The 14,507-nt window shown below is 42.4% G+C and overlaps 1 long non-coding RNA gene and 2 gene segments (V, D, J or C); 2 read left to right on the top strand and 1 right to left on the bottom strand.

Moving 5' to 3' along the window:
• Positions 1–14,507, bottom strand: part of LOC134758911 (uncharacterized) — a 28,401-nt gene that overhangs the window by 7,657 nt on the left and 6,237 nt on the right. The window contains exon 2 of the long non-coding RNA XR_010134639.1: positions 11,370–11,476. This is a non-coding gene — a long non-coding RNA (uncharacterized lncRNA). The remainder of the gene's footprint in view (positions 1–11,369; positions 11,477–14,507) is intronic.
• Positions 2,837–3,547, top strand: LOC101142765 (probable non-functional T cell receptor gamma variable). The segment is given in 2 exon segments: positions 2,837–2,947; positions 3,064–3,547. Coding segments are annotated over 2 exon segments (435 nt in total).
• Positions 7,647–8,449, top strand: LOC109027786 (T cell receptor gamma variable 2-like). The segment is given in 2 exon segments: positions 7,647–7,689; positions 7,805–8,449. Coding segments are annotated over 2 exon segments (570 nt in total).

Here is a 14,507-nt window from a genome sequence, read left to right as displayed (position 1 = left end):
TTTGTTCTAATGACAATGACAGAAAGCAAAGAGCTAGCAGAAGCACATCAGGCCACTTGAAGCCTCAATTCAGAACTGGAGCCCTATGAGTTCTTCTTGTATTTTTAAAAAAAAAAAAGGCGGGGGGCATAAATGGCGCCTCTTAATCGAAGGAGCTTTGAATTATCAAGAATGAGTTCCACTTCTGGAAAATTTGCAGTGAGCCCACACTGCCTTGTCTGGCTCACAAATGCAACCATGAACCCTGAATCTGAGGACTTTGAAAAATAAATGATAGCAAGTCAATTGGAGAAGGAAATCGAAAAGTGAAGCACTATGAATTCACAGCAAGTTTCTTATTTATTTTTCCTCAATTATCCCCTGGCCTGTACTCAGATAATCAGAGTACATGTACAAAGATAATCTGAAATGCAGAACTGTACACCAGGTGAGGACAGAGAGAAAGGGGGACTCTCTGTGGTCAGAGAGCCCTGGTTTTCTGTTTTTTGTCCTTTTCCATTCTCTCGCAGCCCCCAGGCAATCTGAGTGGCAGTGGCAGCAGCTATGGTGAGCCAGGAGCCTAAAACTCTTAGGAAAGGGATCCTTCTCTCTGACCAGGGAAGCTGTGGCCCTGAGAGAGAATCCTGGTGGTTTTTGTTCTCTATCCTCTCACCACTTGGCCCTGGAGGGAGACACAATGGTGGGAAATGCAGTGTGCTAAAGCCACACCTGTCTGGCCAGACGACTGGAGGGGCATTTCCTGTGAACTAGAAAGTATTGCAGAGCTTGCAGAGAGAAAGAAGATTAAGAAAGAAACATCATGCAATGATGTCTGGACTCCTGGGCTCACCCACTAGCTGTGCACGCATAAACATGACCCTAAACAGCTCCAAGCCAAAGGCCTTGCAAACCGAAGCAGGAGTAGGCACTGCCCAGGTCCTAGAATGGCCACTGGGTGGCGCACACACAGGACAGGTCTGACAAGACAAGTACTGCAAAGGCTGGAAAACGGAACTGACTGGAACTGCCCACCAAACACCAGTAGGAAGTTGTAATCCCTAACTGCATCAGTTGCCTGCTAACAAAAAAAACCCCCTCCACATTCTGTGTAATATTTAAAAAATGCCCAGAGCTCTATAACATGATATTCAAAGTGTACGGGATTTAATCCGAAATTACTCCGCATGTGGAGGACGAGGAAAATCTTAGCATCTCCAAACGGAAAAGCCAAACAACAGATGCTAATCCTGACACGACACAGGTGTTGGAATAACAAAGACTTTAAAGGAGCTATAGTGACCACAGGAAGAAATGGAAAGAGAGGAGGAGAGAAGGAGGTAGAAAGTAAATAGATAGGAGAGATACAAATAGAGAAACAGAAAAAGAGATGAATAGAGATAGGCAGATAGAGAGACAGAAACATAAAGATATGAAGAGAGTAAGAAACAGGAGCACTAAAGCAAAATAGAGGAGACTGAGAGCTGTAAGAGGGAGCTATAGGAGGAAAAATGTAAAGGGAGGAACAACAACGGTACAGAGAAAAAAGAAATATGGACATAAAGACAGAGATGGAAGGACATAGTGATAGAAAGCAATGCAGGAGATAGAGAAATAGAATAGTAGAGAGAGAAATAGAGCCAGGGCACGTGAAAGCTATAAAGCAATTCATGGTAGTTGTCTAAATTCAACATATCATTACGGTTGCGTAATGCTAATATTCTCATTTTAACATTTCTCCTAAATTTATTGGTTGTAATACTTCCACAAAAGAACTTTCATTCGGCCAGGCACAGTGGCTCACACCTGTAATCCCAGCACATTGGGAGGCCGAGGTGGGTGGATCACTTGAGGTCAGGAGTTCAAGACCAGCCTGGCCCACATGGTGAAACCCCGTCTCTATGAAAAATATAAAAATTAGCTAGGTGTGGTGGCGCGTGCCTGTAATCCCAGCTACTTGGGAGGCTGAGGCAGGAGAATTGCTTGAACCCAGGAGGTGGAGATTGCAGTGAGCTGAGATTGTGCCACTGCACTCCAGTCTGAGCCACAGAGCAAGACTCTATCTATCTAAAGAAAAAAAAAAAGAACTTTCATTCTTAAGCTCTGTGGTATTCTAAAATGTTTGTACAGAAATGGCAAGGTAAATGTTTGATTTTCTTTTCTGTTTTCAGAATGAGATGGTGTCTTAGCAACCTCCAGAGGAGACTTTATTTTGCTATACTATGTTTTTCAAGAATTTGTGTAGGTGTTATTCTTTTGGTGCTTAAAATGTCCTACCGATGGTTAGTGAGAGCCACTGCCGTTGTTTTTATTTGAGTAGAGTCCAAGGCAAACCAACATGCCTGACCCTCAGTCCTGTTAATAAAGCAGGCTCAAGCCTTCTCAGAATGGCCCTGGGTGGACTTGCAAATGTAAAAAGGAAGGTGGTTCAGGGCCCTAATCAGAAGCTTCCTGGCAGGACCAGGTTCTGGCAGCTGCGTTGGCTGCTGAAACTCTGAAGTGCAGGATGTGAGCCTGCTGTGGGACTGCCCTCTCCCAAGGGCCATGACCAGCTGGCGCCAGGGTCCGCTTCCCCCACATCTGCACTCCCTCTGCTGTGGGCCTGAGCAATCCATGCCCCTGGCTCTCTCCTGCAGAGGGCCTGCTCTCAGCTGCCACAAGAGGGCGATGGAGAACGGACCTGAGCAGAGAGGCAGGAGCTCCTCTGCAGGTCCTCCCAGGAACCACCGCTTCTGGGAGGAAGGCTTGGGAGTCCCCTAAGACACATCCTCAGTCACTTCTCCCTGCCTGTGACTCAGGAAGACCAGCTCCTCTTACTGTCTTCTGTGCTAGGGATCACTTCCTTGTTGAGTGGGGCCTGAGTTTTGAGAGGATCTTCTGCTCCTCTTCATCTGGTCCCTTTCCTTCCAAGGCCCCAGAGAGGAAGGCATGCAGTGGGCCCTAGCGGTGCTTCTAGCTTTCCTGTCTCCTGGTGAGTGCGCTGCCTACAGAGAGGCTCACGGGTTTTGTTTTGTTTTGTTTTCTTCTTTTGCAAGGAGCGACATACTAAGAAATGCCTCATTATATTTTGTGTTGTTCCCATTGCAGCCAGTCAGATATCTTACAACTTGGAAGGGAGAACGAAGTCAGTCACAAGGCCGACTGGGTCATCTGCTGAAATCACCTGTGATCTTCCTGGAGCAAGTACCTTATACATCCGCTGGCACCTGCACCAGGAGGGGAAGGCCCCACCGTGTCTTCTGTACTATGACTCCTACACCTCCAGGGTAGTGTTGGAATCAGGAATCACTCCAGGAAAGTATGACATTGGAAGCACAAGGAGCAATTGGAATTTGAGACTGCAAAATCTAACTGAAAATGATTCTGGGGTCTATTACTGTGCCAGCTGGGACAGGCACAGTGATTCAGACACTGAAAATCTGCCTGTGGTTGCTTCTGGTACACAAGATAGACCAGCCAACTCTCATTTCCTGCCCTGAATTTACTGTATTCTGTACAAAGAGAAACACAGCTTAACTCCTGATCTCCCCCCTAATATTACACTCCCCTGGCAGCAGCTGCACCCTGTTCCGCACCCTCCCCCAGGACTTTCCTGAAGACCAAGCTGCCATCTCCAGGCCTCAGCTAAGCAGCCTGGCTGAGAGCAAGGTTCTCTCAGCTCTCCTAGAACATGGGGAAGGCCCACTCACTCTGCTTCCTAGGACGGACAGGTACAGCTAGGGTCCAGCTGTGAAGCAAGACATTTTGGACAAAAATGGGAAGGGTATTTATACTGAATCATACATCCAATAATGGTCCAGAGATCGCAGCTGAGAGTGGTGCTTATTCCTTATGTCTATAACAATATAAGCAATACTATAATGACCACTAAAACACTAGGCTAATATATGCAGTTGAACATTCTCTCCCTCTGCCCTCCCTTTTATTCTCGCTCTCCTTTCTTACTTCCATGCTTGCTTTTATCATTTTTCTCTCCCTCCCTCCCTTCCTCCTTTCCTTCCATCCCCCCCACCCTCCCACCCCCCCACTTCCTTCCATCCATTCTATTTCCTTTCCTTCCTTCCTTCCTTGCTTTTCTCTCTCTTTCTCTCCTTTTTGTGTACATAATCACAATACTTTTTCCACAAAATCATTTGAAATAATTTTTCTCTATTTGTTCATGCCATTGATATAGCTACTTTAATTGTTCAGTTTTCATTTTTATATTTTGGAAATTTGTGTATTATTTTGTTTTGTTTCATATTTGTTTTGTATATATAAAACATTTACTTGGAACTGAAGTCAAAATTATAAAAGATGATGCATTTGAAGATTTTAGCTTCCATTGTAGATTTCTCATTCCTCTTTTCTCCCTGACACTATAGGTAACAATATTTTTATCCGTTTTCTTGAACTTTTTCACTCTGTTTGTCATAGTGCAGTATGTATCAATTCTATTTCAATGCCATATTTATATTTTCGTTCTGATATTTGGTTTTTATACATTTTAATCAATCTTATATTTTCCCGTGTCTGGATTGTGTGTCTTACTTCTAAAGGTGCACATACTTCATAAGTATGCATAAAGACATCCATATTATTTATTTGAATGTTTTTATGCGTTGATTATTTAATGATGGCATGATTGATCTATCAGGAATTTTTATACAATAATTACTGTATTAGTAATAATAATACTGGCCAGGACCGGTGGCTCATGCCTGTAATCCCAGCATTTGAGTAGTACAGTCGTTATGATCACTTAGGCCGGGAGACTGCGACCAGCTTAGCCAACATGGTGAAACCCTGTCTCTACTAAAAATACAAAAAATTAGCCGGCTGTAGTGGCGCACACATGTAATCCCAGCTACTTTGGATGCTGAAGCAGGAGAATCTCTTGAGCCTGAAAGGTGGAGTTTTCAGTGAGCTAAGATCACACTATTGCAGTCCAGTTTGGGCAACACAGCGAGACTCTGTCTCAAAAAGTCTAATAATAATAATAATATTGATGGTAAATATGGGTACTGACATTCTGGTAGTTAATGTACTAAGCACATTGCATGCATATTGTATTTAATCTACACAGAAACTTCATTAAGGATTTAAAGTACCGTTGAATGTAACATTAGAAATTGGGGGGTTAATTAACATTCCCTAAGTCATATACTTTAATTTGATAATGATTGCAATGCAAGCTCTGTGGTTCCGAAAATGAGATTTGTTAATTCGGTTTGCATTCCCCCATCTTTAGGAGTACTAGCAATATTTGACAACGTTATAGGTTATTTATAGTTCTTCTTTTGAGAATTGCCTTGTCACACTCTTTTCCTATTCTTCTTTTGGAGGATTAGTTTTTTCTTATTGGTTCGCAAGAATTAATATACACCATTTTAGAGATACTGACCCTTTATCCAATGTGTTGAAGATATTTCTCCTTATTTGTTATTATTTACATTTGGCACCTTTTGGAGAATTGAACTTTGAAAAAAACAATAAAATCTATCAATTTTTCTATGGTGTCTAGTTTGATGTCAGGTTTAGAAAGGCCAATCTCACCTAGAATTTCTATGCAATTCATCATTGTTTAAGTGTAATGATTTTGTTTTTATTACAACTAAATCACTATTTGTAACTGGTAAGGTAGAAATGCAGCAATATTTGTTTCCATATGGTAAGTCAATATCCAAAAGAGAACTTATAAAATAATTGACTATTTCCTTGTGGATATTAACATACCACTTTATCACATGATAAAATATTATATACATGCAGCTTTCTTTCTGGATTTTCCACTGTGTTCCATGAATCTTGTCATTCTAGTGCCAGTATTGCCCTCTCTTCAGCACTGTAGCTTTATAGTTCTTTTCACATTCTGATGAAGTTTCTCTCATTATTTTTTTGTTTTAAGAATTTTCTGTTCATGTTAGTGTGATCTCAATCCTCTCCCTTCCCATTTTTAAACCGTGAGACTTCTGTCCAGCAAGACTTTTTCACGCTCCAAGGCAGGCAAGCTTCCCTCCTTCACAAGGACCCGAGAACTCAGCTTTCAGAGCTGTTCCTGCGGAAGCCTCATGTCCTGCACGTGTGGTCCAGAGGCAGAGGGAGACCAACCGGAGCCCCTTCCCTTTCTCAATCCCAGCTGTGATGACAGCAAAAACTGAACTCTGTGAGCTAGGCCAACAACACAATTAAGAGGGACATTGTTCTACATCTCATTATGCATCTTTCAAACATGTGTCTCTATATACTTCTTACAGAGGTGGTGGTAATCTGTGTATGCCTTACTGAATTTTCACAATTATATTACTGTACTTCTTTTGTCCCCTATATTTCCATCTGTGAATCCAGGTGCACTGCAGATCTCAGTCCGCTTTCTGAGGGTAGGGCTGACAAATAAAACATACAATACCAAAGAATTTGGAAGTTCAGGTAAACAACAAGTTTTTAGTTTAAGTATGTTCCAAATATTGCATGACATGGCACCCTGAACTACTTAGAAAAAAAAAACAAAAAAAACTCACACTCCTACTTCAATGAACAAAAATCCTCTAATAAAGAGATCACACCCACAGGATCACACACACACACACACCCCACATACACCCATTTATCATAGAGCAGAGTCCAAGACCCACCAACACACATGATCCTCAGTTCTTTTATTTTTATTATTTATTTATTTATATTTATTATACTTTAAGTGCTAGGGTACATTTGCACAATGTGCAGGTTTGTTACATATGTATACATATGCCATGTTGGTTTGTTGCACCCATCAACTTGTCATCTACATTAGGTATATCTCCTAATGCTATCCCTCCCCCCTCCCCCCACCCCACTACAGGCCCCAGTGCGTGATGTTCCCCCACTCTGTGTCCAAGTGTTCTCATTGTTCAATTCCCACCTACGAGTGAGAACATGCACTGTTTGGATTTCTGTCCTTGGAATAGTTTGCTCGGAATGATGGTTTCCAGCTTCATCCATGTCCTTACAAAGGACATGAACGCATCCTTTTTTATGGCTGCATAGTATTCCATGATGTATATGTGCCACATTTTCTTAATCCAGTCTATCACTGATGGACATTTGGGTTGGTTCCAAGTCTCTGCTATTGTGAGTAGTGCTGCAAGAAACATACGCTTTGCATGGTGCCTCCAAGTGTCCTTGCAGATGCCAAAAGGAAGGTGGTTCAGTTCCCTAATCAGAGACTTCCCGGCAGGACAAGGTCCTGGCATCAGCATTAGCTGCTGCAACTCTGAAGGGCAGGGTGTGAGCCTGCTGTGGGACTGCCCCCTCCTAGGGTTGGGCCTGCTGTCTCCAGGGTCAGCTTCCCCTACATCTGCACTCCCTCTGCTGCAGGCCTGAGCTCTCCTGGCCCCTGGCTCTCTTCTGCAGAGGGCCTGCTCTAAGCTGCCACAAGAGGGCGCCGGAGAACGGACCTGAGCAGAGAGGCAGGAGCTCCTCTGCAGGTCCTCCCAGGCACCAACCCTTCTGGGAGGGAGGAAGGCTTGGGAGTCCTCTTAGATAGATCCTCAGTCACTTCTCTCTGCTTGTGTCTCAGGAAGACCAGCTCCTCCTACTGTCTTCTGTGCTAGGGATCACTTCCTTGTTGAGTGGGGCCTGAGTTTTAAGAGGATCTTCTGCTCCTCTTCATCTGGTCCCTTTCCTTCCAAGGCCTCAGAGAGGAAGGCATGCAGTGGGCCCTAGCGGTGCTTCTAGCTTTCCTGTCTCCTGGTGAGTGCGCTGCCTACAGAGAGGATCGCCGGTTTTGTTTTGTTTATTTTCTTCTTTTGCAAGGATTGCCATACTAAGGAATTCCTCATTATATTTTGTGTTATTCCCATTGCAGCCAGTCAGAAATCTTCCAACTTGGAAGGGAGAACAAAGTCAGTCATCAGGCAGACTGGGTCATCTGCTGAAATCACTTGTGATCTTGATGGAGGAAGTACCGGCTACATACACTGGTACCTACACCAGGAGGGGAAGGCCCCACAGCGTCTTCAGTACTATGACTCCTACAACTCCAAGGTTGTGTTGGAATCAGGAGTCAGTCCAGGGAAGTATTATACTTACACAAGCACAAGGAAGAACTTGAGATTGATACTGCGAAATCTAATTGAAAATGACTCTGGGGTCTATTACTGTGCCACCTGGGACGGGCACAGTGATTCAGATCTGCCCTACACCACACTGAAAATCTGCCTTGTGGCTGCTTCTGGTACACAAGATAGAGCCGCCCCCTCTCATTTCCTGCCACCAAATTTACCGTGTGCTGAACAAGAGAAACATTGCTTAACTCCTGATCTCCCCTGCAATATTACACTCCCCTGGCAGCAGCTGCACCCTGTTCCCCACCCTCTCCCAGGACTTTCCTGAAGACCGAGCTGCCATCTCAGCTAAGCCTCAGCGAAGCAGCCTGGCTGAGAGCAAGGTTCTCTTAGCTCTCCTAGGACATGGGGGAGGCCCACTCACTCTGCTTCCTAGGACAAACGGGTACCCCTAGGGTCCAGCTGTGAAGCAAGATATTTTGGACAACAAATGGGAAGGGTATTTATACTAAATTGTGTATCCCATCATGATCCAGAAACCGCAGCTGAGACTGGTGCTTATTCCTTATATCTATAACAATATAAGCAATACTATAATGACCACTGAAACACCAGGCCTGGGTATGCAGTTGAACATTCTCTCCCTCTGCCCTCCCTTTTATTCTCTCTTTTTTCTTACTTCTTTGCTTGCTTTTATTATTTTTCTCTCTCTCCCTTCCTCCCTCCCTCCATCCCTCCCTCCCTCCTTCCCTCCCTCTCTCCTTCCCTCCCTTCCTCTCTTCTTTCCTTCCATCCGTTCTTCGTTTTCTTTCCTTCCTTCTTTGCTTTTCTCTTGCTTTCCTTTTTGGGTACATAATCAGAATACTTTTTCCACAAAATCATTTGAAATAATGTTTCTCTATGTGTTCATGTCAACATTGATATAGCTACTTTAGTTGTTCAGTTTTCTTTTTTACATTTTGGAAATTTGTTGTATTACTTTGTTTTGTTTCATATCTGTTTTGTATATATAAAACATTTACATGAAACTAAAGTCAAAATTATAAAAGACGATGCATTTGAAGATTTTAGCTTCCATTGTAGATTTCTCATTCTTCTTTTCTCCCTGACCCTATAGGTAACAATATTTTTGGCAGTTCACTTGAGCTTTTTCACTGTCTGTCATAGCGGAGTATGTATTGTTTCTATTTCAATGCCATATTTATATTTTCTTTCTGATATTCAGTTTCTATATATTTTAATCAATCTTATATTTTCCTGTGTCTGGATTGTGTGTCTTACTTCTAAAGGTGCACATACTTCATAAGTATGCATAAAGACGTCCATATCATTTATTTGAATGTTTTTATGCATTGATTATTTAATGATGGCATCATTGATCTATCAGGAATTTTTATACAATAATTACTGTATTAGTAATAATAATACTTGCCAGGCCCGGTGGCTCATGCCTGTAATCCCAGCATTTGGGCAGTCCAGTCGTTAGGATCACTTAGGCTGGGAGATTGCGACCAGCTTAGCCAACATGGTGAAACCCTGTGTCTACTAAAAATTCAAAAAATTAGCCGGCTATAGTGGCGCACACATGTAATCCCAGCTACTTGAATGCTGAAGCAGGAGAATCTGTAGAGTCTGGTAGGTGGAATTTTCAGTGAGCTAATATCACACTACTGCAGTCCAGTTTGGGCAACAGAGTGAGACTCTGTCTCAAAAAAATGAATAACGATAATAATAATATTGATGGTACATATGGGTACTGACATCTTGGTAGTTAATGTACTAAGCACATTACATGCATATTTTATTTAATCTACACAGAAATTTCATTAAGGTTTAAAGTACTGTTGAATGTAACATTAGAAATTGGGGGGTTAATTAACATTCCCTGAGTCATATACTTTAACTTGATAATGATTGCAATCCAAGCTCTGTGATTCCGAAAAGGAGATTTGTAAATTCAGTTTGCATTCCCTCATCTTTGGGAGTACTAGCATTATTTCACAACTTTATAGGTCATTTATAGTTCTTCTTTTGTGAATTGCCTTGTCACACTCTTTTCCTATTCCTCTCTTGGAGGATTAATTTTTTCTTGTTAGTTTGTAAGAGTTAATATACACTATTTTAAAGATACTGACCCTTTATCAAATGTGTTGAAGATATTTCTCCTCTTTTGTTATTATTTACATTTGGCACCTTTTGGTGAATTGAACTTTGAAAAAAAAGCATTAAAATCTATCAATTTTTCTAGGGTGTCTAGTTTGATGTCAAGCTTAGAAAGGCCAATCTCACCTAGAAGTTCTATGCAATTCATCATTGTTTAAGTGTAATGATTTTGTTTTTATTACAACTAAATCACTATCTATATCTGGTAAGAACGAAATGCAATAATATTTGTTTCCATATGGTAAGTCAATACCCAAAAGAGAACTTATAAAATAATTGACTATTTCCTTGTGGATATTAACATATCACTTTATCACATGATAAAATATTATATACATGCAGCTCTCACTTCATTTTCCACTGTGTTCCATGAATCTTGTCATTCTAGTGCCAGTATTGCCCTCTCTTCAGCACTGTAGCTTTATAGTTCTTTTCACATTCTGATGAAGTTTCTCTCATTATTTTTTGTTTTAAGAATTTTCTGTGCATTCTAGTGTGATCTCAATCCTCTCCCTTCCCATTTTTAAACCGTGAGACTTCTGTCCAGCAAGACTTTTTCACGCTCCAAGGCAGGCAAGCTTCCCTCCTTCACAAGGACCCGAGAACTCAGCTTTCAGAGCTGCTCCTACAGCAGCCTCATGTCCTGCATGTGTGCTCCAGAGGCAGAGGGAGACCAACTGGAGCCCCCTCCCTTTCTCATTCCCAGCTCTGATGACAGCAGAAACTGAATTCTCTGAGCTAGCGCAACACAATAACCAAGAGGGACACTGTTCTCCATCTCATTATGCATCTTTCAAACATGTGTCTCTATATACTTCTTACAGAGGTGGTGATAATCTTGGTATGCCCTACTGAATTTTCACAATTATATTACTGTGCTTGTTTTGTCCCCTATATTTCCATCTGTGAATTCACGTGCACTGCAGGTATTAGTCTGCTTTCTGAGGGTAGGGATGACAAATAAAATATACAATACCAGGGGAATTGGAAGTTCAGATAAATAACAAGTTTATAGTTTGAGTATGTTCCAAATGTTGCATGACATGGCACCCAGTACTACTTTAAAAACAAACAAGCAAACAAACAAATTCACACTCCTACTTTAATGAACAAAAATCCTCTAATAAGGAGGTCACACACACAGGATTACAGGCACACCCCCCCCCCCCCCCCCACCCCCAACACACACACACACATATTTACCTTAGAGCAGAGTCCGGGACACACCAACACACATGATCCTCAGTCTTTTTAATTTAAAGCACGTTCAACCCTTCTCAGAGTGGCCTTGAGTGGTTGCCTCCATGTGTCTGCAGATGTGAAAAGGAAGTTGGTTCAGGGCCCTAATAAGAGGCTTCCTGTCAGGACAAGTTCCTGGCATCAGCATTAGCTGCTGCAACTCTGAAGGGCAGGGTAGGAGCCTGTTGTGGGACTGCCCCCTCCAAGGTCTGAGCCTGTTCACTCCAGGGTCAGCTTCCCCTACATCTGCTGTCTCTCTGCTGGAGGCCTGAGCTCTCAATGCCCCTGCCTCCCTTCTGCTCAGGGCCTGCTCTCAGCTGCCACAGGAGGGCGAGGGAGAACGGGCCTGAGGAGACACAGGGGCTCCTCTGCAGGTCCTCCCAGGAACCACCCCTTCTGGGAGGAAGGCTTGGGAGTCCCCTAAGACACATCCTCAGTCACTTCTCTCTGCCTGTGTCTCAGGAAGACCAGCTCCTCCTACTGTCTTCTGTGCTAGGGATCACTTCCTTGTTGAGTGGGGCCTGAGTTTTAAGAGGATCTTCTGCTCCTCTTCATCTGGTCCCTTTCCTTCCAAGGCCCCCGAGAGGAAGGCATGCGGTGGGCCCTAGCGGTGCTTCTAGCTTTCCTGTCTCCTGGTGAGTACGCTGCCTACAGAGAGGCTCACAGGTTGGCTTTTGTTTTGTTTTCTTCTTTTGAAAGGGGTGCCATACAAAGGAATACCTCATTATATTTTATGTTTTTCCCATTGCAGCCAGTCAGAAATCTTCCAACTTGGAAGGGAGAACGAAGTCAGTCACCAGGCAGACTGGGTCATCTGCTGAAATCACTTGTGATCTTACTGTAACAAATACCTTCTACATCCACTGGTACCTACACCAGGAGGGGAAGGCCCCACAGCGTCTTCTGTACTATGACGTCTCCACCGCAAGGGATGTGTTGGAATCAGGACTCAGTTCAGGAAAGTATTATACTCATACACCCAGGAGGTGGAGCTGGATATTGAGACTGCAAAATCTAATTGAAAATGATTCTGGGGTCTATTACTGTGCCACCTGGGACAGGCACAGTGATTCAGACCTGCCCTACACCACACTGAAAATCTGCCTTGTGGCTGCCTCTGGTACACAAGATAGAGCCGCCCCCTCTCATTTCCTGCCACCAAATTTACTGTATTCTGAACAAGAGGAAGACAGCTTAACTCCTGATCTCCCTCCTAATATCACACTGTCCTGGCAGCAGCTGCACCCTGTTCCCCACCCCTCCCCCACCACTTTCCCGAAGATCAAGCTGCCATCTCCAGGCCTCAGCTAAGCAGCCTGGCTGAGAGCAAGGTTCTCTCAGCTCTCCTAGGACATGGGGGAGGCCCACTCACTCTGCTTCCTATGACAGACAGGTACAACTAGGGTCCAGCTGTGAAGCGAGATATTTTGGATGGCAAATGGGAAGGGTATTTATACTGAATCATTTCTCCAGTCATGGTCCAGAGATCACAGCTGAGAGTGGTGCTTATTCCTTATGTCTATAACAACATAAGCAATACTATAATGACCACTAAAACACTAGGCCCAGGTATGCAGTTGAACATTCTCTCCCTCTGCCCTCCCTTGTATTCTCTCTCTCTTTTTTCTTACTTCTTTGCTTGTTTTTATTTTTCTCTCCCTCCCTAACTCCCTCCCTCCCTCCCTCCATCCATCCTTTCCTCCCTTCCTCCCTTGTTTCCTTCCATCCATTCTCCTTCCTTGTTTTCCTTCCTTCCTTCCTTGCTTTTCTCTCTCTTTCTTTCCTTTTTGTGTACATAATCAGAATACTTTTTCCACAAAATCATTTGATATAATTTTCCTCTATTTGTTCATGCCAACATTTATACAGCTAGTTTAATTGTTCAGTTTTCATTTTTACATTTTGGAATTTTGTTGTATTACTTTGTTTTGTTTCATATCTGTTTTGTATATACAAAACATTTACATGAAACTAAAGTCAAAATTATAAAAGATGATGCATTTGAAGATTTTAGCTTTCATTGTAGATTTCTCATTCCTCTTTTCTCCCTGACACTATAGGTAACAATATTTTTGGCAGTTCACTTGAGCTTTTTCACTGTTTGTCATAGCGGAGTATGTATTGTTTCTATTTCAATGCCATATTTATATTTTCGTTCTGATATTTGGTTTTTATACATTTTAATCAATCTTATATTTTCCCTTGTCTGGATTGTGTGTCTTACTTCTAAAGGTGCACATACTTCATAAGTATGCATAAAGATGTCCATATCATTTATTTGAATGTTTTTATGCGTTGATTATTTAATGATGGCATCACTGATCTATCAGGAATTTTTATACAATAATTACTGTATTAGTAATAATAATACTGGCCAGGCCTGGTGGCTCATGCCTGTAATCCCAGCATTTGGGCTGTCCAGTCGTTAGGAATACTTAGGCCGGGAGATTGCAACCAGCTTAGCCAACATGGTGAAACCCTGTCTCTACTAAAAATACAAAAAATTAGCCGGCTGTAGTGGCACACACATGCAGCTACTTTGGATGCTGAGGCAGGAGAAACTCTTGAACCTGGAAGGTGGAGTTTTCAGTGAGCTAAGATCACACTACTGCAGTCCAGCTTGGGCAACACAGCGAGACTCTGTCTCAAAAAGTCTAATAATAATAATAATATTGATGGTAAATATGGGTGCTGACATTCTGGTAGTTAATGTACTAAGCACATTGCATGCATATTTTATTTAATCTACACAGAAACTTCATTAAGGTTTTAAAGTACCGTTGAATGTAACATTAGAAATTGGGGGGTTAATTAACATTCCCTAAGTCATATACTTTAACTTGATAATGATTCCAATCCAAGCTCTGTGGTTCCGAAAATGAGATTTGTTAATTCGGTTTGCATTCCCCCATCTTTAGGAGTACTAGCATCATTTTACAACTTTACAGGTCATGTATAGTTCTTCTTTTGAGAATTGCCTTGTCACACTCTTTTCCTATTCTTTTTTTGGAGGATTAGTTTTTTCTTATTGGTTCGTAAGAATTAATATACACCATTTTAGAGATACTGACCCTTTATCCAATGTGTTGAAGATATTTCTCC

The sequence above is a fragment of the Gorilla gorilla genome, chromosome 6 (assembly GCF_029281585.2).
Source record: "Gorilla gorilla gorilla isolate KB3781 chromosome 6, NHGRI_mGorGor1-v2.1_pri, whole genome shotgun sequence".
Lineage (NCBI taxonomy): Eukaryota > Metazoa > Chordata > Mammalia > Primates > Hominidae > Gorilla > Gorilla gorilla.
This window is presented reverse-complemented; position numbering and strand designations above follow the sequence as displayed.